This window comes from Desmodus rotundus, chromosome 2, assembly GCF_022682495.2.
Source record: "Desmodus rotundus isolate HL8 chromosome 2, HLdesRot8A.1, whole genome shotgun sequence".
Lineage (NCBI taxonomy): Eukaryota > Metazoa > Chordata > Mammalia > Chiroptera > Phyllostomidae > Desmodus > Desmodus rotundus.
The window spans coordinates 91,715,000-91,739,900 of NC_071388.1; the positions used below are offsets into that span (position 1 = coordinate 91,715,000).

The 24,901-nt window shown below is 43.0% G+C and overlaps 1 protein-coding gene across 1 annotated transcript in view; it reads right to left on the bottom strand.

The window, feature by feature from the left end:
- Positions 1 to 4,422: 4,422 nt before the first annotated feature.
- The window catches only part of DRD3 (dopamine receptor D3), a 42,839-nt gene continuing 22,360 nt past the window's right edge, over positions 4,423 to 24,901 (bottom strand). Inside the window, exons 3-6 of the mRNA XM_053919426.1 lie at positions 18,365 to 18,507; positions 11,331 to 11,527; positions 6,057 to 6,339; positions 4,423 to 4,665 (exon numbers count right to left, since the gene is read on the bottom strand). Of these exons, the coding sequence (XP_053775401.1) occupies positions 4,469 to 4,665; positions 6,057 to 6,339; positions 11,331 to 11,527; positions 18,365 to 18,507 (820 nt within the window). The 3' untranslated portion in view covers positions 4,423 to 4,468. The remainder of the gene's footprint in view (positions 4,666 to 6,056; positions 6,340 to 11,330; positions 11,528 to 18,364; positions 18,508 to 24,901) is intronic.

The following is a 24,901-nucleotide window of genomic DNA, read 5'->3' on the forward strand; positions in this document are numbered from 1 at the left end:
TCCAAAGTTAGCTTTAGCAACCAAGTATGAGCCATTAGCCTGGTGTTGGGTCAGGCCACTTTTGGGCACTTGGCTTTGTGAACAGGGAAAAGGTACCCTGTTGGGACTATCCATTTGCCTAACAATTTGACCGCAAATTCAGCCAAGTATCATTTAGGAAATAAAAGACAAGAGAAAAATTAGATTTCATGTGGGAGACTGAACAGACTGTGCCTAGTAACTGAGACAATTAGAGAATTAGTAGAGAAACAAAGGTGGGCTGTGAACCAGATAGTATGATAGAAACAGCTCCTTAGAGGGAAAATAATAATAATGCTAATATAAATTATAATAATCTCTTACACATATTAGAGCTTTATGGTTGACAAAACACTTCTAGTACATGGTGTAACCTAAATTTTAATGGTTGCATGAGGAAGGCTAGGCCTTCAGATCTGTCATTTTACTAATGCGGAAGTTGAAGTTCACAGAGATTAAAACACTTGCTCGAGGTCACTTGTCCATGCTAGCACTAGAACTCCAGCCCTTGGCTTATTTCTGCTCATTGTCTTTCCTATAAGGTGCTTCAGCTCAGCTCTCTCCTGGGGACACATCCTTCCTAAGAGGCCTACAGCCAGCTCTGCTCTCCTGCCATACCCAGCAGACTCTGAACAGTGATGGAAGTTGGGTATGGGTTGAGGTGAGGGTGGGTGAACAAGAGGTTCCAGGGTCTTGTGTTTGGCATAGACTCCCAGGTTCCGCCACTGTCAGTGTGTGTGCTATAAAGCTGAGCTGACACTGGCATCACCCTCAACTGAGACTGTATGTCAGGAGGTAGTCATGGAAACTCACTCCCTTCCTGATGAGGAGGGAATTAGGCAGAAAAGAGGAATCAAGTTAATTGCCTGTCATCCCCTCTCTGCTCTCTGTGTGTTGATTCAAATTAAGCTTTTTCAGTTTTCTGATGTCAGCAGAGACTAAATGACCAAAGCATAGGCCTGGGAGTCAGGACCTCCAGGAAACAGCCAGTTCTGAGCGAATTCCTTAACCTTTTTGCCTCTTTGCGTAGTTCTGACCCACACTTTTCAGGGAAGCAAATCTCTTTGCCTGACCCTCCCTTGATTTCTGACCTAAACTCTCTGAACTGTGTTAATTTTAACCATCTATGATCCTACATTCATTCAACTAGCCATTCCCCTTCTTGGAGAGAAGAAGAAAGAATTGAAATTGAATCCTGCATTTGTTGAAATTCACCGTGGCTCAGAAAGAAATAATTAAGTCAGTCAGGGATGGCTGCTACATGATGTGTGTTACCCACAGGGAGGGGAGTGGAGGCATGGTCCCGAAGTCTTCTGGGAGAAGCGTCACCATCAGCTCAGCTGGCAGCTGAGCAACAGCTGGAGGAGGTCTCCAAAGATGAGGCCCTTTCCTCTCCTGTCCTCTCCCTAGGATTCCTTCTCTATAGCCAGATGGATTATTTGGGATTCCTTGCATGCTCCTTGTTTGTTTTATCTTTAGCTCCTCAGAGGATTTTTATGGCTGGAATGCCCCTCCTACTTTTCTTTTCTCTTTTCCACATTATTTTTATTGTTTACACTATTACAAATGTCCCCATTTTCTGCTCCTTTGCCCACCCCCCCTTCCCGCCTTTTGGAGCATAGTGTCCTGGAAGAAGGAAATCTATTTCTTATACTTAAGTTCTGAAATTGAACATTGGTTGTAATGTATTTGGATTTCCATACTATTTGTATTTCACTCAAATAGTATAGATAGAGATGAGGCTACTTTGGGCCCCACACTTGGTTTGCCCCAAGAACTCTGTTCCGTTTCATTCGGGCCAACATCTTTCCTGGGATTTTAGGCCTTGCTGGCTCTGAAAGTGGCGAGCCCTGAGGTCACGTAGGACCCATAGAGGGAGAGGAGGTAGAATGCAGAATCCTGGGATGAGGAGGCTGAAGTGAGTGCTTGGGATCCTTCCAGCAGGGTCTTCCTGGATGAGAAGGAAATTCTGGGGAGGGGATGTTGCCTTCTAATAGACACTGGCTAGGGAAAAACTAGCTCTCAGTTATGGTGGAGGTGACAGTATGACTTTCTCCTCCTATCTATATGATAGAAGTTTATAGTTTTTACAGGGCTCTTGGGAAAGATCGTTGAACTAGGACTCAGCAGACTTGCGTGCTTTCCTGTTTTTAACCAACAAGGGATGACAGTTTTAGGCTGGTCTGTGAATGAAGGAGAGGTTACTACTGTCCCATGATTCTATAAAAGTAGATTATAGTTTTCCCATGTGAGTGTTTCAGACATTGAACTTGTCTGGAGAGGGACAGTAATACCTTGGGCTGGGTTCTTAGGAAAGCCTAGGGGTGGAGGTGGGTGGAGTAAAGTGAGATTCTCCCAGAAATTTTGTTCCATCTTTTTCTTCCCACCCTCTTACCTTTCTGGTGGGAGGAAGTGATTAATTGCATGGGTTTGGGAATCAGAAAGAAATATATTTGAATCCCAGTTGTGACACTTGCTGTGTGTGAGTTGGGGCAAATTTCTTAACCTCCCTCTGCCTTAGCTTCCTTACCTACAAATGTAGTTTGTCTTCCTAAGGTTATCAGTAGGGTTGAATGACTTGATGTGAAGAGAAGATACACAACATTTGCTATCATTCCTCACAAATATATTAACACTAATGCTGTTTATGTTTCTATCCTAAAACTCTGGTTTTGACATGGAATTCTATGATCTTTTACCCCACTGTCCAACCTGTTTACTGTTGACTTTACAGGGGAAAACCTAGGAATCACGTACTTTTACTTCTTCAGATATGTAGTTGTGTCAGTCCCCAGTTCTGCTTGGACCATAAAGCTATTGAGCTAAACGCACAAGGTTCAAGAACCAGTGGACGGTCAGAGTTTGCTGCCGGGTGACAATATGCACATGGTTGCGGACAAGAACGTTTAAAAAATGCCGGCATCAGAAGCATTCAGGAATAACGGTACCAGGCTCAGCAGGGGTAAATATGTCCTTCATACACTTTAAGGGCTAGAGGAACGGGGAAAGGGAAGCCTTGGGTTCCTTATGAATTTCTTGTGTACTTTAAAGTTGAACAGCTTTGCAGAAGGTACGTCATGCCCATGTACTGATAGTTAGCAGTAAATTTACTGAGGTTTGGGATGATAACATTTCATAAATTATGCACAAATTATATGCTGATTCTGTAATCAATAAGAAATAGTTTCTGAGCTGAAAAGGTAAATGATGAAACTATTCAAGTTCTTTGTAAATGCAATTTTGAATGGCATATACACGTTATTTCTATATACCTTTAATGTCAGTTGTTGGACGGGTGACGTTTAGGATCGGTGGTAGGACTTCACCAAGACTGGCCGGGTGATGGCTCTGGACAGCCACCCTGCCCAGGGCACGCAGTTCTGAGGGCCGCTGGCAGTCTAAGCGAGTCCCTACCCTCCTCCAACAAGTGCATGGGCAAACGTGGGAGCTGGTGCTGCTCTCCCTGAGGGCAGGATCTTTCTAACTCGTTGTCGTGTATCTATAACCTAGGAGGTGAGAGGCACTTTGCAGACACTTCGTGCTTAATGAGTTTCAGGGTCTGAAATCATTGGGTCTCTACTAAGCAGGAGATGGAGATGCCTGGGTAGGAAAACCTTACAGCATTATGAAAAGTGTATCTAAGGCCTGTTCTGAACCACAAGTTTCAAGAGTGATACTTCAGCGGGACTTGTCCTTCCTTTTTCACTTAACATCCCATCCTGAATTACTCTGGAGTTGAGACTCTGAGAGTAAGGGGATGGAATCCATGGGCCTTCGTAGCTAGAGCTAAAATACAGGAGTAGCGAGGTTTGAAATGAAAGCCTGGGTCCCAATGTGGGACAATGTGGAGCTCCTTCAGGGTGAGCGGTGCCCCTCACCAAATGTAGCCAATCAGATTCTATGAAGAGGTAGCAGCATTAACCTTGCCGTTATATTTCAGAGTACAGTGAATGAAAGGAATTACTGAAAGGGAGTGGGCCCACAAAAGTACAAGGTTAGATTGACAGTTAATTAGAGGTTTGAAGGAAGGGAGACTGTCTGTTCTGCAAGATGGCTTCCTGGCTGAGATTTCAAGGAGTCCTGGCAAGTTGAGAACTATGAGATCTGTTCATTTTTCCTTCACTGTAATGAATCCTGCCTTTGATGATGATTTTGTGTATGTGTAGAGTCATGTTTTATCAGCTTCTCTCTGAATGATTGCTTACCACCAGGGGCCTTCCAACCATCTAAAGACTGCCAGAATGAAGTCAGACTTGAGCTGGAGAGGTAGAACATTCTGTTTTGGAGGAAGCAGTTGGTTACACCTGCCACTCAGAAACATCCTGGCTCCAGCAACCTTCTGCCTCTCACATGCCGGAGGACATGGCACACTCTTTATGAGCAGGCCCTGGTCACTGGCTCAGTAGCATGGTGGCTGAAGGTGGACACAGGAAGTGTTCTCTCCTCTCCCTCAACAGGACAGGATCTTGAGGAAGGCTTTGCGGAACTCAATGTTGAAGGTGGTATAGATCACAGGGTTGAGGGCGCTGTTCATGTAGCCCAGCCACGTTGTGGCTCTGTAAAGCACTGGAGACACGTGGCATGCTGGGCAGTGGGCATTGAGAACGTGGGTCAAAAAGAAGGGCAGCCAGCAGACAATGAAGGTCCCTAGGTTGCAAAGGAAAATAAAAACTGGGTAACAATTTTGCTTCCTCCTTTTGTTATAATATGAAAGTGACTCATGCTTGTTTCCTTTATGCCAGCTACTATGCTAGAAGCTTTACATACCCATTTAATTTTTAAACCACCCTTGTGAAGTAGGTGTGACTAGCCACTTTTTTAATTTTTTGATGAGAAAACATCAAAATGGCTTTGATTCACCTTAGGTCTTTGTTCCTAAATCAATTTTCTAGTTTGATCTTTAGGTAGTTCTTTACTAGTTTTTTCTACTTTTCAATTTATTTTTTAAAATCTTTTTAAAAAGATTTTATTTCTTTATCTTCAGAGAGAGGAGAAGGGAGGGAGAAAGGGAGGGAGAGAAACAGCAGTTGGTTACCTCTCACATGCCCCCAACCAGAGACCTGGCCTGCAACCCCGGCATGTGCCCTGAATGGGAACTGAACCAGTGACCTTTTGGTTCACAGGCCATCTTTCAGTGCACTGAGCCACACCAGCCAGGGCTCTACTCCTCAATTTAAAATAAATATTTATTTAATGTCTAGCCATCAAGATATAATCCTAAGCACTGATAGGAAAGAAGACCCTCAAGGTGCAATCGACACAACTCTTGCTGTGGAGGGGGGTACTTCCAGGGGCGCTCACAGAACCCCTACAGTAGGAGAAAGTGAGGTTTGTCAGTGATAATGAAGAAAATGAATTGCTTTCACTAACTCTACATGGTATCTGTGACTTATCAATTTTTAATTTAAATAATTAATATTTATTTAATGTTATATTTTTCTACTCTCAAAAACTACCTCTGATTTTATAAATTGTGGCAAACTTGGTAGCTACAGAAAAATGGAAAGAAAAAAAAATAATCACCCATCACTCAAAGTCAATCACTTTTGACATCTTAGTGAATTCATTTTCAGGGTTTTTTTTCTCTCTCCGTATTTAAAATAATGTAGATGTTATCATACCACATGACTGACTGTAGTTTCTTGCATGGCTATTTTCTTTACTTAATATTCTAGAATAAGTAAGCATTTATTAAATATCTAATATGTGTCAGACACTTCTGCTTAATTGTTATCTTACTTATCATTTGATTTATCTATTATTATAAGTCCATGTGATAGACAGCAAGCACAGTGGATAAACACAGTTCAATTAGGTGACTTGTTGCGTTTTATATTTCATAAATTTCAGTCTAGGCCTTGTGATTTCTATCAGGTAATACTTATACACAAACCCTTTTCAGTTGTGTTATAAACATTTATAAATATCACAGTTTCCAACTTCTGTCAAAGGTGCTTACCTTAACCTGCCAGCTGTGCCAAACTCAGCCCAACCTAACTCAGCCTAACCTAACTCAGCTTAACCTGATCCAAACTCACCAAGCACAATGGCCAGCATCTGAGTTGCCTTCTTCTCCCGAAGTGGCACTCCCCGAGGTTGCAAGGGTCCCAGCTTCAGAGATGTCGACAACCTGCCGTTGCTGAGTTTTCGAACCTCTAAGCTGAGCTTGGGTGCCATGGTGGGGCTGAGGGAGTTCCGAGTGCTGTCCTCCCTTTTCAACTCTCCTTCCCCTTCTTGGAAGCCTGGTGGCCCGAAGGCAGTGTCTTGGCAGATGCTATAGTACCGCCTCAGCTCCATATGTGCCCGGCCAGGGGAGAGGGGCTGCAGGTGTGACAACAGAGGGTCCTGACATTTCTGGGGATACTGTTTATCTTCTGAATGTTCCTGCAAGGAAAAAAGAAGGCAGCGAAGGAAGGGGAATCCAATATTGTATAAAACTGCAGAGACCGTAACTGAGAGTGGTAGGACCTTGGAAAGTTAAGGTAAGTAAAATCTGCTTCTGACTCCACTAAAAAGTACCTAGCACGTACAAGTATACAGCATTTGAAAATCACAATAAACACTTGGGGAGGATAGTACAGGATTGTAGCTTTGCCTTTTGAAGTTCGAATGGCTTAGATATGCAGAGGAACATGTTAAGTGACACCACTGGGTTGTAAGCAACAAAATCTGGACTGTGGTAAACCCTTTAAGACAAACCATTCAGTTTCTTCACCAAATAAATTGCAATGACAACAACAACAATAACACCAGTTGTAAAATATGGGTCTTATTTGAATTTTGATTCAAAAAAACAACTGTAAAAAGTTTACGAGACAATTGAGTAAATCTGCCCACTGGAAATATATATGGGGGGGCAACCCCCTGAATTATCTTCTGGAGGGTGGGCCCCTTGTAGTACAAGCTCCCACAGCTAGGTAAATGTTCTAGGAGCCCATCTGTATCAGTGTAGCAGCTGGCTTCATTGTGAGAGGCTGCATCTGGCTTCAGTGATTTTTTTTTAAAGACTCTTTCAATGTGTTTGCCCATTTCATGATGGGTAACGAGCACACCTTCCCATATTGCACAGAATATTCATCAGTTTTTGACCAAAAACAGCATGATCCCCATGTCTCACCCTCCCCATTTACCTGATTTCACCTTGCACGACTTTTTTTGTTTGTTTTCCCAGATGAAAAAAGTCCTCAAAGGGGAATGTTCTGGTGATGTGGAAGAGGTAAAACAAAAAATGGCAGAAGCACTAAAAGGCATCAAAATCGACATGTTCAAAAACTTTTTTGAGCAGTGGAAAAAATGTCTCTATAGATGTATTGTATCACATGGAGAGTACTTTGAAGGTGACTGAAGTTTAAATATGTAAGAATAAATACACAATTTTTAATAAATAAATTCCATTTTTTGGATCCCTCCATATATATCCTCATCCAAGGATAAGTTTATTGATTTTAGAGAGAGGGGAAGGGAAGAGGAGAGGGAGAGAGAGAGAGAGACAAAAAGAGGGAAACATTGATGTGAAAAAGACACATCAATTGGTTGCCTCCTGTATGCACTCTGACCAGGGATCAAACCTACATCCCTGAATCGAACCCTCAACCCTTTGGTGTATGGGATGATGCTCAACCAACTGAGCCACTGGGCCAGTGCTGCGCATTGGATAATAATATTAGGGAACTAGGGATATTATTAATTTACTTAGTTTGATGTGGTATTGTGATTATGTGTTTTATAAAAGAGTCCATATTCTTTATGAACTCTTTATAGAAATATTTTTGGTTGAAATGCTATGATGTTTGGAATTTGCTTCATAGCAATCCAGTGGGTGTATGTGAATGTAGGTGGGAGTGCAGATGAAATAAGATTGGCCATGAGTTGATAATTATTGAAGCTGGCTGATGGCTAATGAAGGATTTGTTGTATTTGTCTTTCTACTTTTTTATTTTTGAAATTTTCCACAGTAAAAAGTTAATAAGTAAAGGAAAACACAGAATATTTATCTCAGCTTTTCTACTAAGTAGATGTATCTTTGGGCAAGTTAATTAAATGTCTCACTTGTAAAATAAAAAAGAAATTTGGAAAAATGGCTTTGCAATCAGTAGACTCAGAGCAGAAAACTGAAGGTATGTGGAAATTTCTGGTATTTGTGGGGGATATGTGTGTGCTCCACATCCGAATTTCTTTCCCTGTTTGAAGAATCAGACACTGTTAATCTTGAACCCCTCAACTCCCATAACTGAAGACATCAGCCAGATAGTCACTCTCCCCCTCCTCCTCACCTGGCAGCTAGAACTCTGGAACAAGAACCAAGCCCCATCTTTTGGAGATTTCCACCTAGAAGCTTGAGTGGGGGCTTGTAAAGCAGGGAGAGTTCAGAATTCACCCAGCAGTGGTGGCGGTCAATGTCCAGTCTTCTACCAGACTCTTCATTAGGCATGGACAATATCTTCTAAAACTGTTCTTCAGCTTTCTCATGAGTCTGAGTTACTTGATATCCTCCCAGTAAATTCCTTTTACTACATAAGTTAGTCAGTGTCAGCAACCAAGAACCCCCACTATCTTTCCTTAGTTCAAGGAGTCACAGTCCTCCAGATACACAGTGCTAGTTCACTGTGCACATTCAGAAATGTTGAATGGATCAGTGCAAGGGACCTTCAAGATAATATAAAATTTTAAAATTGTGTTTCACAGAAGTATCTGTAGGGATTCTAGTATAACACATTTTAAAAAATTTTAGATTTCAATTTGATGGAGTTTTCTACTTATTAATATAAGCATATTATATTTTAGCTGAATGGATGTGGTTATGTTTATGATTGTGCTGGTATCTCATGATCTTCTAAAATGACAATATCTAACTTGCAATGCATTATTTCTGAGTCTAGGACATTGGGGACAAATTCTTGAGAATGGTTATACAATCTTAGATTTGAGAACACTGACCTAGTATATCCTGTCTCCATTTACAGTATGTGGAAATTCAGTCCTATGGAAGGAAAGCGATTCTTTTAAAATTATATATTGGTGAGTGTATTTTTCAGCTCTGCGAACCCTAATCACTACCTCCAAGGCCAGGACGAGGAAACCCTGGACCCCTCTGGGTCGGGCTGGCAGAGCCGTCCACTCCCAGGCGGTAGGACAGAAGCCTTTCTCCACTTTCCTGGCCACGCAGACTCTTGGTCCTCAGATACGTCCTTAGCAGTGTCAGCAACCCAGTTACCCGAGCATGTTGATCTCTACTTGATCTCTCTCTTGTCATAACCTCGAAGACATTTAATATTTGGGTGCTCAATTGTCTTCACCGCACATTTCACAACCAACCAACCAATCAAGTGGATACTGTAATATCCACTTTTTCTCCTTTGGCCTTGGAGACTCTTCCAACCTTAAATCTGTTAAAGGCAATTTTAAACCACATATCTATCTATCTATCTATCTATCTATCTATCTATCTATCTATCTATATCTACATATGTATATCACATATGTGTATTTTATAAATCATTACAGCAAGAGTCTCTGCTACACCAAACAGGCTTGTGTAAAAAGTGATTAATTAACTATACAAAGATTGGACAAACCTCAGACCTTCCTCATGGGTGTTTGAGGCTTTATTCCTAATATTTAATTGGCTGTGGAGTTCAGGGAGAGGAATACTGGTTAATACTATTTAACAGTTTCAGCTCCATTTTGTACTCAGCTTGCTGAGGAAGGCAGGGCTGGCATGAGCTGGAAGGACAAGAGTCAGGGTGACCATGAAATTAACTTCTTTGTCCCCATATTAAATGGCAAAGAGGGCACTTGAAAGTCTCACATTAGCCTCCCCTTCTCTGCTTTTCTTGGCTCTGCTTATGTATGCTTCCCTGACACCCACTCCCACTAATGCAAGGGACTCAGGATGGCATCCTCACACCAAATCCAAGAGCCTTTGACTTCAGTCATTGGGAACATTTGCAATAATCATATGCTTTCTGAATATCATTTGGTAATTCCTATTCTGAAGCTCAAATCAGGCAGAATCTCAGATCTGGTATAGATACCAGTGTGGGATTAAAGCTGGATTCCATTTGGGGATGGAGGGGGAATCAAGTCAAGCCAGCATCTTTGAGAAAAGATCTCTTATTTTTTTCCTACAATTAAAGACATGGTTTGCTTACCATTTTCCCTGTGGCATCTGATGGAAATCTGGCCCGTAGGGAAAATTGTCGAATGGGGTGCAGCCGAAGACAGGAAGACTAGGGTGGGTTGAAAGAGAAATAATCGTGGGTTGAGCTCTACACAGCTGAGCCATATAGATGACAATGCTTTAAACGCAACATGTGTGCGTCTTCATCCTCCAGTGCTGACCTCCTACATCCTTGTTCTACCCGAGCCTGGGAACCTCAGCTTTGACAGTTTGACCCTCACTCAGATTGATCTGCACATCTAAATGCCTGCAAGGTCAAATTCAGTTCTTTGTCTCCAAACCTCCTTCCTGAGCATATGGAACTCTCTCTTCTCATAACCTCAAAGGCATTTAATATTTGGGTGCTCAATTCTCTACACCTCACATTTGGCAAACATTCCATTCGGTTTGGGGTTGTTCAATAATGTGGGGTAGAGGTGAGCCTTATTTGCTTGTTTAGATTCCAAGCTCCATGAAGGCAGAGGTTGTATAATATTCTTGCCATCCCTTCCCTAAAAGATTGCAAGTGATTGGTATCCATCCACTCATGCATCCAGTACACTGTGGGTTAAACTACTATGACACTGGGCACTGGAACAAGCAGAATTTAAAGCCCAAGAAATCAGAAGGTCAGCACTGAGGCAATGACCCTCCTTTTCAGAGTCTAAAAAGACCCCCAAATGCATCACTAGCATCCCATTCTCCCACCTTATCGGTGCCTTGTTAAAGGGGCCGATCTAATAATGAAAAGAGATTCTGACGGACTCCAAAGATTCTTGGAATGAATGATCTGGCCAAAAAGTCAATCTTGGGTATGTACCAGCAGTACCTGGTAAAACTTTAAACCCTGTGTATGACATCTGAACTTTTGGCCATTTAGGGACAATGAAAGACTTTGAAGGGAAGCAGGAGAAGCCTAGAAACTATCTTATCATGTTGCCAAGTAAGGTGTGCTCTAGGAAAAGACTGTCAATATACCTCTTGGTTGGATTTCCTACCACTAAAGCAGAGCCAATACCAGCAGATTAGAAGGTGAGGGTCCTATGTGAGTCTCCAATGTGGCAGTTTAGGCAGAAACATGCTCTGCTGAACACAAAGCTGGGAGGCCATGGGGTGGGGTGTTGTCTTCCCTCTTCCACTCCTGCGAACTTACTTGTTGGGGAAAGCTGGGCCTGACGCTGATGCACTGACTGTTCTGTCGCGTGAGAATCCGTTTCCGTCTCCTCTGTCTCAGTACCACATAGATCCTGGCATAGACGAGGACAGTCACTCCAAAGGGCAGATAGAAGGACACCACTGAAGAGTAGATGACAAAATCAGGGTTGGAGATGGAGCAGACACTGGGATCCCCTGTGAGTGAGAGAAAAGGAGACAGCAAAGCAGTTTGCCAAATAAAAGCCTCAGTGGGGAGTACAACGTACGGCCCCAGTTCATCTAGTCCACATGCAGCTTTGAGAAGCCCGGATTCCCAGTCCCACCTACGCCCTTATCATGTCCCAGTTCACAGGCTGCCTCATCCAGGGAGGCTTGCTTGAGTGTCTCATTCAGAAACAACTCTTTCTTCCTGTGTGCTTTACAGCCCTTTACTTTCACCTCTTTCACGTAGCCAGCACACACACCCTGATTGTTAAGTTGCCCGGGTGTGGGGAAGCGGTCTCAGACCCCTGTGTTGTCGGCTCGCTGAGGGTTGGTGCTCTCACTCACCTTTGTGTTACTCACAGTTCACTTAAAAGATATTTTACCAATGATTACATGCCAGACACTGCTCTACACTGGGGCTCTGAAGACAAAGACACCATGTCTGCCCTTGAAGGAGCTCCCAGTCTAGAAGACAGATGATCCCTTCGTATGCTGTGCTACGTGCCACAGGGGAATGCAGGCTGGGAGGCTGGGGCAAGTGTCACCGAGCAGCAGGCCAGAGGCTCACGGGAGGGATGCAGCCCCCAGGAAGGATCGTTGAGTGCACTGGATGGAAGAAGCTTTCTTTGCTGAGAATGCCAGGTGTCCATTTTGAATCCGTGCTATGGGGCAGAGGGTGGCTGAGTAGGAGCAGGCATTTGATTTTTCAAGGAATTTAAGTGATAGTCAGGGGTGAGGTGGGAAGAGGGCCAGTAAGGATATTGTCACTGTGGGCAACATGAATTGAGGAGGGTCCTTGCCCCTGTTCTGTGTCCTGGAGTGCCCCTGCCAACCCTTCTTAGGAAGGTCTTGTAGCTTTGTCTTTGTCACTAGAAGATGTTGAGATTCCTCCCATGCTCAGAGAGGGCCTGGAATTTGCCTCTCTTGTAAGAGAAATGGGAAGCAAACTAATGTCTTCTAGGTGACATGCCAAGGGGTTCACACACATTACCTTACCTAAACGTCATGGCAACATTATGTGACACAGGCGCCAGTACTGACTCTATTCTTCGGTGAGCCGAGTAAGGCTCAGAGAGGTTTCACAAGTGGCCCAACATCAAACAGCCTGACCCCCAAACCAGTGTTTTTTTTTCTGAGATTTTGACTTTCTACCTCCCTCTACCAGTGGGACACAACACATTTGCACTTTGTTCACTATCAGCAACAGCTGTTGGTACCCCTGGCCTATCTTCAGAAAGAGTTAGGGATTCTCCAACCCCAAATCTGGTGTGAGCTGGTGGGGAGAGGGCAGCGGCCACAGGGGCCCCTCATTCTGCTTCTTGGTCTTCTGAGGTAGTAGAGGCCAGGCAGCCTGAGGTATGAGCCCCAGGGATGCCATTTATTAACTATGTGATCATGGGCAAATTATTTAACTATGCCAAACCTCAGTTTCATTACCTATAAAAAAAGGATAAAAATGTTGTGTCCTACAGGAGAAATGAGAATAAATGGCACCTATTATTATTATTTACTCTTTACTGTTATTATTTAATTTTTACTACCTCTGAGCTTTTTAAACTTAAAAGGGATGGTATCATTTGCCATGGAAATTTGGAGAGAGACTTACAGGGAACAATACTTGTGGGGGAAGGAAGGGAGCAACGGCTCAGAGTTAAAACAAAAAGGAGAGTGTGCTCAGTGCTCAGTGAGGCATTTTAATGACAGGACTGCTGCCAGAATCCTTGTGAGCTACTCCCAAATTCTCTGATTCTCTTTGGAAGGGGGCGGATATAATTCAGGTCAAAATAATATCATCCTACTAAAGCCAATGTCCACATTCTTTAGGAAATGGCTCATAAAACTTGGAGCGGTGACCACCAAATTGGCATCTTCTCATCCTTGAGGGGAACGGGGTTAGATGTGGGACTAGGGTGGCAGGGGTTGGTCTTGCTGAACCTTTAAGAAGCCATGTTGGCGGTGATCAGCCCTTCCCCAGAAAGCAGCTCCCTGGTCATCAGCATCTGACCATGATTTAAATGCCTCCTGTGTTGAGAGATTGCTCAGCACGTTTTGCTAGTGAGAAGTGGGCCACAGGGGTGGCATAACTATGTCCCCGCTCTTCATCTTGTTGCCAACCTTGATGTGCCAGATTTGTCCCGCCAGATGCATCTTCTACCCTTCTCTACCCTCCTCTGTGTTCTGGGAGGCTGACCTCTAAATTCTATATGTTCACTACTACTTAAAATGGATACACACACACACACAAACATCCATGTGTGCCCATGTGCATATACTTGTTTCAAGCACTATCTTTGAGGAATATTAGTGTTTGCTTCTAGGGATGGGGATGAAGGAGTCAGCAGTCTCGGGAAGAAGGGAGAGCTACATTTAAGTATGTATATGTATCCCATTACACCTTATGTTTTATCATGTGCAAATATTTTTTTCCAGTAAAAATGTTGAAAGCATATGTGTGAGAAGCAGAGAGTGAAGAGAGAGCACATAGTGATTTCAAGATCGCTGATCAATGAAGGCCCTCATGCATAACCACTGAGCCTACATCGTCATCCCACCCTTCTGCCCCTATTTAAGAAACTGCTTCTGCCCTTAGACCAAGTTTTACAGCCTCTCCTAGAACCCGGTGAGGACTGTCAGTAGGCAGAGTGGCCAGTGAGTGGGGCCCTGCTCCAGTCCTCTGCCAGGTCTGAGCTGGGTATATGTCCTATTTGGAGGGCAGAGTGAAGCCCTACACACCAGCAATTCTGGAAGCTTCTTTCTGCTGAGTCCCGAAGAGGCAAGGGCACTGAGGTCCCCACAGGAGCTAAGGCTCCTCCAGGAGATGGGGTACCTCATCTTAATTATTTCATTGAAACAGTGCTGTGCTGTCAGCACAATAGTTATTGAATGAATACACGAATGATGAATAAATGAGCAAAGTAGACAAATGAGCATTTTACATAAATGTGTAAACAGTCATTGACTGGAGAATAATGAGGAAGGCCAAGGGGTTACTCTTCATTCTCGGAGACTGAGATGTTTGTCCCAACTAATCTCCACATTTAAGGAGGAGACAATGATGATGAGGACTCATCCACTTACTCATTGAACACAACTTTGTGGAGCACCTACTACATTCAAGGCACTGCGTGGGGTGATAAATACACCCAATAGCTCTGCTGAGGAGTCTAAGAGGCTTTTGTGGGCTAGCCTGGCTACTTGAGTCCCACAGAGATGTGAACAGCAAGGCCAGAAGCAGGTTGACTCGAGAGATAATGAACTTCAAGCTCATCGAAGGTTTTGTCCTCAACTCGTTTGCAAAGACAGGAGATCCTGATGAATCTGATGTTAGCATGATCCTACTATTCTTTTAACTTTGTACTTCTAAAGCAATCCCTCCCACTTCCCCACCCCCCAGACCCAGTGCTCTGAAAGCCAGGTGAGATGTTTTATTGCTAAAATCACATAAATAGCACTCTCCCCTTTCTTAGTTTCAGAGGAAAATTAAGCCAGCTGATAGGATTTTCTTAGCTTTAGGTTTTCCTCCCTTGAAGATTTCTTACACCCTGTCACTAGCTCTTGCTTATTCGCTCTAGATTTTTTGTGTAACACAATAGCTATCTGATTTGGCAAAAATTTAAATGCTAGTTATTTTTCTTATCTGTGAAATGAAAGGAATGAGTTGCTCATTCAGGGATCTTTAGGGTTTTCTCTAGCACCAACACGCCGCGCTCTTCCACTGCTGTTAGGGGCTGTTGATAGTGTGGTATATGGCTAGAAATACGGGCCTCTGCTGGGAGCTGGGGCAACACTGTCAGCCAGGCCCCATGGCCTTGGGAGTCTCTGTGACCCAAGACCTTGCCTTAGGAGTGCACCCAGAAATACATGTTGACTTTTCCTTGGTCAATAAGTGCACCTCCAAGTGGAAAGAAACTGAAGTTCAACGCTTTGCTACCTTCTGTTCTCTGACAATTCACAGTCCCATGTGGCAGCCCATTTCATAAAAGAGAACTCTCTCAGAATGTTCTTTTGTGTTGCATGTCTAAGTAAAAGTTTATTTACTTCCAATGTCAGGTGTTATTGGTAGAATCCTTCCCTTTTCTCCTCTGCTTTTCACAGAAAGGATAGGCAAAAGCTCTGAGAGAAGTCATTTCTATTGGGCTTTTGAATGGACTTTGGAATTTCCTTACAGAAAGAAGAGGTGCTGGAGGAATCCACATTTTTCAAGATAGCGGCACTGTGCAGAGAAGGTCGGAGTGAGACAGGAGGAAGGACACTGGGCCTCCCTGCCTTGAGTTCTGCTCACTAACCCTGAACTGGCTTCTTGGATGAGACCACTGGTCTCCTCTGTGACCACCAGCAGAACTACACTGTTTGGGTTGTCCTTGGAGTGGGTGCATAGTTAAATTTTGAGGCACAGAAACCTCTCCTAATACGTAACAACACCAACAATAACAACAATAACATTAGCTCATGTCTACTGAGCTTCTCTGATGCACCTGACATTTTGACACAATATGTGAGTGCGTGGAGGGCCCAGATAGTCTTATTAGTAAACTTCAAGGTGACAGGAGATTGCGAGAGAAGTGAGAGTGTACATACTAAGTCACAGGCCTTCTTTGCCTTCTCAATTCTATATTTGAAAATCCTTTGGGAAAGATTTTTCTGAGTTTTGTTTCTGGAACAATAATGATCTCACTGGTGGCAACAGCACTGCAATTAGCTCATCATTCTTCTTCACTTTAAATGTTGACATTAACTGGGAACTCTAATGTCAGATCTTGAGACTGTTTTAACTCTTACCAGGGTGTGTGTGTGTGTGTATGTGTATCTGTGTGAGGCTGAGTAAGACCCCACTGCCAGCCTCCAAGAATAAGAAAGAGGACCCCCCAGTCCTGCAAATGTTGGTGGGCTTTGCTGCTGGCCGGGGGTGAAGCAATGCCTCGGTCTAGCAGTGGTAGTGAGTGCCCCATACTACAAATACCAACTTAGAATGCATTTTTGTATACAAACAAAGATATAGAAGGTTTCTGAGTTATCAGACTTACCCCCAAAACATTCTTAACACTCATCAGAACTGGTATTTTAGTGCCAGTCAGTCTCTAGGCATGTTGGGGAATGTTTCTTTGGGGGTGTGTGTGTACACATACTTACTTGTGTATATAAATGTCATTCAGTGCAAATAACAAAGTAACTCATGGTAAAGAGTAATGCAAGGATGACAATAACATCATATTTTAGGAATACCAGGCAAGTACTTGTTGGATAACTTGGCTACTTAGCCTTTAATATGGCAGATAAACAAGCCTGACCTTGAACAGGTGGTATGTACTGACCTGTCTGTGTATGTTATCCCAATTTAATCCTTATTTAATTGTAAAAGTCTATGAAGGAGGTAGAGTGGAATTATATATATGTAGGGTTAGATTCTAAAGTCAATGAATGAGTACAATAAAAATTATGGAGTTGAAATTTCCTTTGAAAAATCCTCTGAATCACATATAAAGATATACATGATTTGATTACAGCCCTGAACAGTAATAAGCTAAGATGAATGATACATACAGCAATATGTCAGACATTATAGAGTTCAAAGTGCAACATGTAATTTTAGGGCTTATTTGCAGGAAGTCATATATAAAAACAAATGTGAAAACTTTCTAACTGAATACATAGACTGAGCCTACATATTTGAATTTGCTCAATTTTATCTCCACTCTATTATTGATCAATAAGGAGACCAGTCAAAAAAAGTTTACTTGTTCAAGAGACACAGCTCGTAAATAGTGAAATTGGAGCTTCAATCTAGGTTGTTCTGACTCCAGAGCCTCTGTCTGTCCTCCTAAATGTATTCTGACTTCTAAACTGTTGTCCAGCAAATGACTCTTAGAAGGCTATTTATAGGTTAAAATTTGCCTGCATTTATATGTAATGTGTCACATGTAATATCTATACACACATAAACACACAGCTAGCCATGTGACTTGTACGTATACTAGAAATTCATGAATCTGCAACATAGTAGAAATTAAATGGATCAATTCAAGTGGACAAAAGAAGAAATCCAAATTAACAGTAGAGCAAGAGTCGATCAGTTCTCTCAGCAAAGATTCAGTATTTATCACCAAAACCTGTAACTTTTCTGTATGTGATAATAGTTTTCACTCAACACATGAAATTCCTGGACACGGAACAGACACAGAGGGCATTGATCCACAGAGGTGTAAATTTGGGTTGGTGTTTTATGTCAAAATCCCAAATATCTTGATATACACATTGTTCGTCCATCCATCCATCTGTCCATTCAATAGACGATGTACCATGTGCCAACCAGCATAGGCAAAACTTTTGTATATTAAATTATGAGAAATACACCCATCAATAGTTTAGGAATCTACACTAGTTCCCAAGTGCTAGAAATGATTCTTATCAAGCAAACGTTCAAAATGTATATCCTACTCCAGGGCTCTCATGCTATGTTATTTTGCATTGTAAGTCAATTATGAAGAGTCATCTTTTCATTAGCAAACCTCATCTTCATTATTAGTATGATTTAATGTTTTAACTGGTACATTTCTTCAAATGAATACAATAACATTTCTTTCAAAATAGGAATAAGCCAGATTTGTCATTAATTTGGGCAGAACTTTATCCTTGTGCCAATAATTACTGAAGCTTGCTTTATGTTTTATTATAATCAACAAAGGTCAAAGCTTTGCAGTCTACAGTGTCTTCACACGATTACAAAGTGCATTGACCAGGGGTCAGAAATTTCAAGGCTGAGCCCCCCTTGCAGCCCCTCGCATGCGCTATGAGTCACATGGGTTTCGGAAGTGGGGCCATCATTGTTACCTGTGGTGTTAAAGCCAAAGAGGAGAGGGCAAGACACGGCAAAGGCCAGTACCCAGACGGCTGTAATCATGAGGGCCACCCGCCGGCAGGAGCCCTGTCCCGTGCCATGTTGGTAGTGAACTGGCATGACCACTGCAGTGTACCTGTGAAGGGAAGAGGAGAGAATAGACGCGGTGAGAAAGGACAGGGGAGACACATTGAAGGAGGTTCTAGAGAAACAATCTGGTTGATAAATTTTCTCTCTGGCAAGAGAAAAATAATTTTGATGGAGAAAGAGAAAAGGTGAAAACAGCAGAAAGGTTGAGGTAAGATAGATGAAAAACTCATTGGGATGGGTGATCAGAGAAAAGGAGAGAGAATAAAAAAGTTAGCACAGGAGCACTGGCTTGCTGGAGAGCTTCTTGCCCGGTCTTGACTGATGGCCCAGCAGGTACATGCACTATATTCTCCACCCTGAACCCTGAAGACTCTGGGTATGGGTGTGTGCCTTTCCTTTCTCCCACAGTTCTTTAGATAATGATAAGACTGTGTCCATGTAGGTGTTTACACCTGCTTTTATTCTAATATAAATTCTAACTCTCGGAGAACCAAGATGGAGGCGTAGGTAGACACACTGCGCCTCCTCGCACAACCAGAATTGACAGAAAATCAAATGGCAAGGAAGTCCAACATCAAGTAGATAAAAAGAAACATTCATCCAGACTGGTAGGAGGGGTGTAGATGGGCAGCGGGGGAGGAGAGGACTCGCATTGCCATGGCTGGACTGAGACTGGCGGAATGTGGGATGAACTGGGCAGGCAGTCTGACCACTAGCAGACCCTGCGGCCCTACATTTGCACATAGATAAACCGGGACCAACGGCAGGGGAGCAAAGCAGACCACGTAACCCAGGGCTCCAGCATGGGGAAATAAAGCCTCAAACCTCTGATTGAAAACACCCATTGGGGTTGAGGCGGCAGCAGGAGAAACTCCCAGCCTCACAGGAGAGGTTGTTGGAGAGACCCACAGGGGCCTAGAGCATGCACAAGCCCACCCAGTCGGGAACCAGTACCAGAGGGGCACAATTTGATTGTGGGTAGCAGAGGGAGTGACTGAAATCCGATGGAGAGTGGAGCAGGTGCCATTGCTCCCTCTCGGCCCCTCCCCCACATACAGCATCACAGTGCAGCAACCAGCGTTACCCTGCCCCAGTTAACACCTAAGGCTCCGCCCCTTTACATAACAGGCGCACCAAGACAAGAAAAATGGCCCAAATGAAAGAACTGATCAAAGCTCCACAAAAAATACAACTAAGTGACGAAGAGATAGCCAACCTACCAGATGCACAGTTCAAAATACTGGTAATTAGGACACTCACAGAATTGGTGAAATTTGGTCGAAAACTAGATGAAAAAATGAAGGCTATGCTAAGAGAAACAAAGGAAAATGTACAGGGAACCAATAGTGATGCAAAGGAAACTGGTACTCAAATCAATGGTGTGGACCAGAAGGAAGAAAGAAACATCCAAGCAGAAAAGAATGAAGCAACAAGAATTCAGAAAAATGAGGAGAGGCTTAGGAACCTCCAGGACATCTTGAAATGTTCCAACATCAGAATTATAGGGGTGCCAGAAGGAGAAGAGGAAGAACAAAAAATTGAAAACTTATTTGAACAAATAATGAAGGAGAACTTCCCTACTCTGGCCAAGGAAATAGACTTCCAGGAAGTCCAGGAAGCTCAGAGAGTCCCAAAGAAGCTGGACCCAAGGAGGAACACACCAAGGCACATCATAATTACATTACCCAAGTTTAAGCAGAAGGAGAGAATCTTAGAAGCAGCAAGAGAAAAGGAGACAGTTATGTACAAAGGACTTCCCATGAGACTGTCAGCTGATTTCTCCAAAGAGACCTTACAGGCAAGAAGGGGCTGGAAAGAAGTATTCCAAGTCATGAAAGGCAAGGGCCTACATCCAAGATTACTGTATCCAGCAAAGCTATCATTTAGAATGAAAGGGAAGATCAAGTGCTTCTCAGATAAGGTCAAGTTAAAGGATTTCATCATCACCAAGCCCTTCTTATATGAAATGTTAAAGGGACTTACCTAAGAAAAAGAAGATAAAAAATATGAACAATAAAAATGACAGCAAACTCACATTTATTAACAACCACACCTAAAACCAAAACAAAAGAAAACTAAGCAAACAACTAGAACAGAAACAGAACCACAGAAATGGAGCTCACATGGAGGGTTATCAATAGGGGATTGGGAGGGGGAGAGAGGGGGTGAAGGTACAGAGAATAAATAGCATAAATGATAGGTGGGAAATAGACAGGGGGAGGGTAAGAATAGTGTAGGAAATGTAGAAGCCAAAGAACTTATAAGTATGACCCATGGACATGAACTATAGGGGGGGAATGTGGGAGGGAGGGGATGGGCAGGGTGGAGTTGAGTGAAGGGGTGGAAATGGGACAACTGTAATAGCATAATCAATAAATATATTTTAAAAAGAGAAAAAAAATCTAACTCTCATAGTGACAACTATTCCAAATAGCAGAGATATTGAAAATAGAGATAAATAATATCCAATGAAGTAAAATTCAGTTTTCATGCTGACTTAGTGTGTCTGGGCTTCTATATCACAAATACCATAGTCTGGGTGGCTTAAATGACAAACATTTATTTTTTACAGGTCAGAAGGCTGGGAAGTCCAAGATTAAGTCACTAGCAAATTCAGTGTCTGGTAAAGGTCCACTCCCTAGTTCATGGACAGTCGTCTTCTCACCATGTCCTCACGTGGGGCAAGGGGTGAGGGAGCTCATGAGGTCTCTTTTATAAGAGCACTAATATCACTCATGAGGTCTGTACCTCATGACCTAATTGCCACTCAAAGATCCCACCTCCTAATACTATAACTTTGGGGGTTAATATTTCAAAGTGTGAATTTGAGGGGGACACAAACTTTCAGTCTACAGCACATGCTTTCACATGGTCAAAGCATAGTTCCTTATTCTTGTTGGACATTGTTGTACTTTTTTAAAATTTATTTTTAGAGAGCAGGTAAGGGAGGGAGAAAAAGAGGGAGAGAAACATCAATCAGTTGCCTCTTGAACACCCTCAACTGGGGACCTGGCCTGCAACCCAGGCATGTGCCCTGACTGAGAATTGAACCAGTCAATCCACTGAGCCACACCAGCCAGGAGACATTGTTGTATTTTCTGTGGCAACTCCTCACACACACACTTCTTGTTGGACTTACTACCTAAACATTTGCTTCATAGTCACCTCAAACTCAAGCTATCTGAAATATATTTGCCTATCTCCCCACATTCCTTAATGTGGTTACACCTCCTGACATTCTTCAAGACATCTACACCCACTACCCAGGGCTTTTGACTCTCCCTTGGCCTTTCCACATAATTTTCTCACTCATTCACTTAACTTTTCAATCAGTGTTTATTGAGTCCCTACTACATGCCAGGCCTTATTCTGGAAATATAGAGATGTGCAAATGGGACATTGTCCCTGCCCTTATGGAACATGGGATTGGACCAAAAAATATTAATGTAAAATGGAGAATATCCTGAATGAAATAAGCTGTGTGGCATGTTTGAGGATAACGGAGGCTGCCAAGAAGGGGTAAACCAACACAGGCTGGGCCGGGAAAGGAGAGGGGTGTGAGCTGCCCAGCCATGAGAAAAGGTAGAAGAAGAACATTTTAGATGGAAGGACAACAGATCCTACAAATTCACCCATTATGATGTCCCTGTAGAATCCCCTCCTTTTGAATGTAGACCAAACAAGTGAATCTGGTATAATGTTGTTCCTGTGATTAGATTACTAATCAAGAGACTGAGTAATCAACAGGGATATTATCCTCAGTGGGCCTGACCTGATCAGGTAATTCCTTAAAAAGGACTGGGCCCTTAATTCAGAGATTCAAAAAGCACGAGAATTTACCTTGCTGGCTGTGAAGGAACAAACTGTCATATTTTGGAAAAAGTCATTTGGCAGGGAAGGGCAAGAGGCCTACAGAAGCTGAGAACAGCTCTTGATTGACAACCACCAAGAAAATGGGGACCTCAGAGCTACAACTGCAAGGAAGCAGAGTTCTACTGACACCCTGCGTGAGTCTGGAAGGGGACCACAAGCTCCAGATGAGAACACAACCCAGCATATACCTTGTTTTCAGCCTTGTGAGATCCTAAGCAGAGAACCTACCTGCTGTACTATGCACAGACTTCTGACCTACAGAAATTGTTAGATTAAAATATAGCTATTGTTTAAGCTATTACATTTGTGATAATTTGTTCCACAGCAGCAGAGGAGACTGCTGTCTTTGTTCAATCTGCTGTCCCTTCTCCTTCCCTGGATAGCTCCTTCTTGACCTCCCTTACTCCCAGATCAGCTCTCAAACAACTTTCCCAGTTCTCTTCATCTTATAGAGAGCTCTAACTCTGAACACATACACCTCCTATGCCAATCAGTCACGTCGCTTCTGCCTGCAGTTGCCTTGCATTATTATTGAACTTGCCTCATGGATGCAGATAGTCCCCATATGATTTAAGTTACTTTATGGCTCAAATCTTCTTATAGACTTGGTATTCCCCATAGGTCCTTGCACAAAGCAAATAGTAAGACGCTATTAACTGACTGATTGCGTCATGGATCCTGAAGGCCTCCTTCCCATAAGAGAACAATTCTTATCTTAGCCAGGCCCAAGGGATCTAATGTATATCAGTGGATCTACATATGTTCATTTTTTCTTTGTTTTCTCAGTGTCCAGAGAACCTGGAGACTAGATTCAGGCAGGAGATGCAAAGAAGGGATAAGCAGGAGCCTTCTTAACACCTTTGTGCACCTCATGGCTTGGGGCTGAGGAAGGGAAGGACAGACCCTGGCTGGAGGGACTGGGACAGTGCTCCCTGATGCTCCTCCTGAATGTGCCAGCCCTGCCTGAATCATCTGCTTCTTGGGCATCTAGCATTAGAGTTCATGTGTTAACATTTGTAACCCCCCAGAAGCAGCTTGAGAATCAGCTCTGAGGGCTGAGATGGAGGTAGAACTTACCTTGGCACCATAATGTGTGACAGAGGTGGCTTCTTTCTCAAGAAGGACTGATAGAGGCCCTTAATTAATAAGGTGAAATTAAGATCACATCATTAACCCTAAGGGAGGCCTATGACAACTGAGTTCCCTTCTCCTGATGCGCATACACTGCAAATCTTCTCTTGAATTCCTAATTTGGCGATGAAGGAACAGAGCAAGCAGCATCTGTGGTTCTTCCAGGCCTTTTATTCATTTATTTATAATGTATTTTATTGATTATGCTATTACAGTTGTCTCAGTTTTTCCACCCTTGCCATCCCTCCACCTGGTACTCTCTTCCCTCCAGCAATCTCCTCCCTTGGTTCATATCCATAGGTTATGCATCTCAATTCTCTGGCTACTCCATTTCCTATACTGTTCTTAACATCTTCTGGTCTATTTGTACCTACCAGTTATGCTTCTTATTCCCTGCACCTTTCCCCCCATTCTTCCCATTCCTCATCCCAGCTGATAGCCCTCCGAATGATCTCCATATTTATGATTCTGTTCCTGTTCTGGTTGTTTAGTTTCTTTAGATTCAGTTCTTGATAGCTGTGAATTTGTTGCCATTTTATTTTATCTTCATTTTTAAAGATTTCATTTATTTTTTAGAGAGAGGGGAAGGGAAGGAGAAAGAGAGGGAGAGAAACATCAATGTGTGGCTGCCTCTCATGCACCTGCTACTGGGAACCTGGCCCACAACCCAGGCATGTCCCCTGACTAGGAATTGAAGACCCCTTGCTTGTCAGGCCTGTGCTCAATCCACTGAGCTACACCAGCTAGAGCCATTTGTTGCCATTTTAATGTTCATAGTTTTGATCTTCTTCTTTTTCTTAAATAACTCCCTTAACATTTCATGTAATAATGGCTTGGTGATGATGAACTCCTTTAGTTTTACCTTGTCTGGGAAGCACTTTCTCTGCCCTTCCATTCTAAATGATAGCTTTACTGGGTAGAATAATCTAGGTTGTATGTAGGTCACAGGTGGCAAACACAAGGCCCATGAGCCGAAATCCAGCCCTCCACCTTGTTTCATCCATCCAGGCACCTTGTTTCTACCCGGCAGCAGCGCCGAGCTCATTGCCCCTAGTTAAGGAGTAGTTACATTTATACAGTCTAAAATTACATTGGGCCCGTTGAAGGCAACTGTGGGGCTGATGTGGCCCCCAGTGAAAATGAGTTTGACACCCCTGATGTAGGTCCTTGTTTTTCATCACTTTGAGTCTTTCTTGCCAGTCCCTTCTTGCCTGCAAAGTTTCGTTTGAGAAATCAGCAGCTAGTCTTATGGAAACTCTTTTGTATGTAACTCTCTGCTTTTCTCTTGCTGCTTTTAAGATTCTCTCCTTCTTTTACCTTTGGCATTTTAATTATGATGTGTCTAGGTATAGACCTCTAAGGGTCCAACTTGTTTGGGACTCTGTGCTTCCTGGACTTGTACATCTATTTCCTTTGCCAAATTAGGGAAGTTGTCT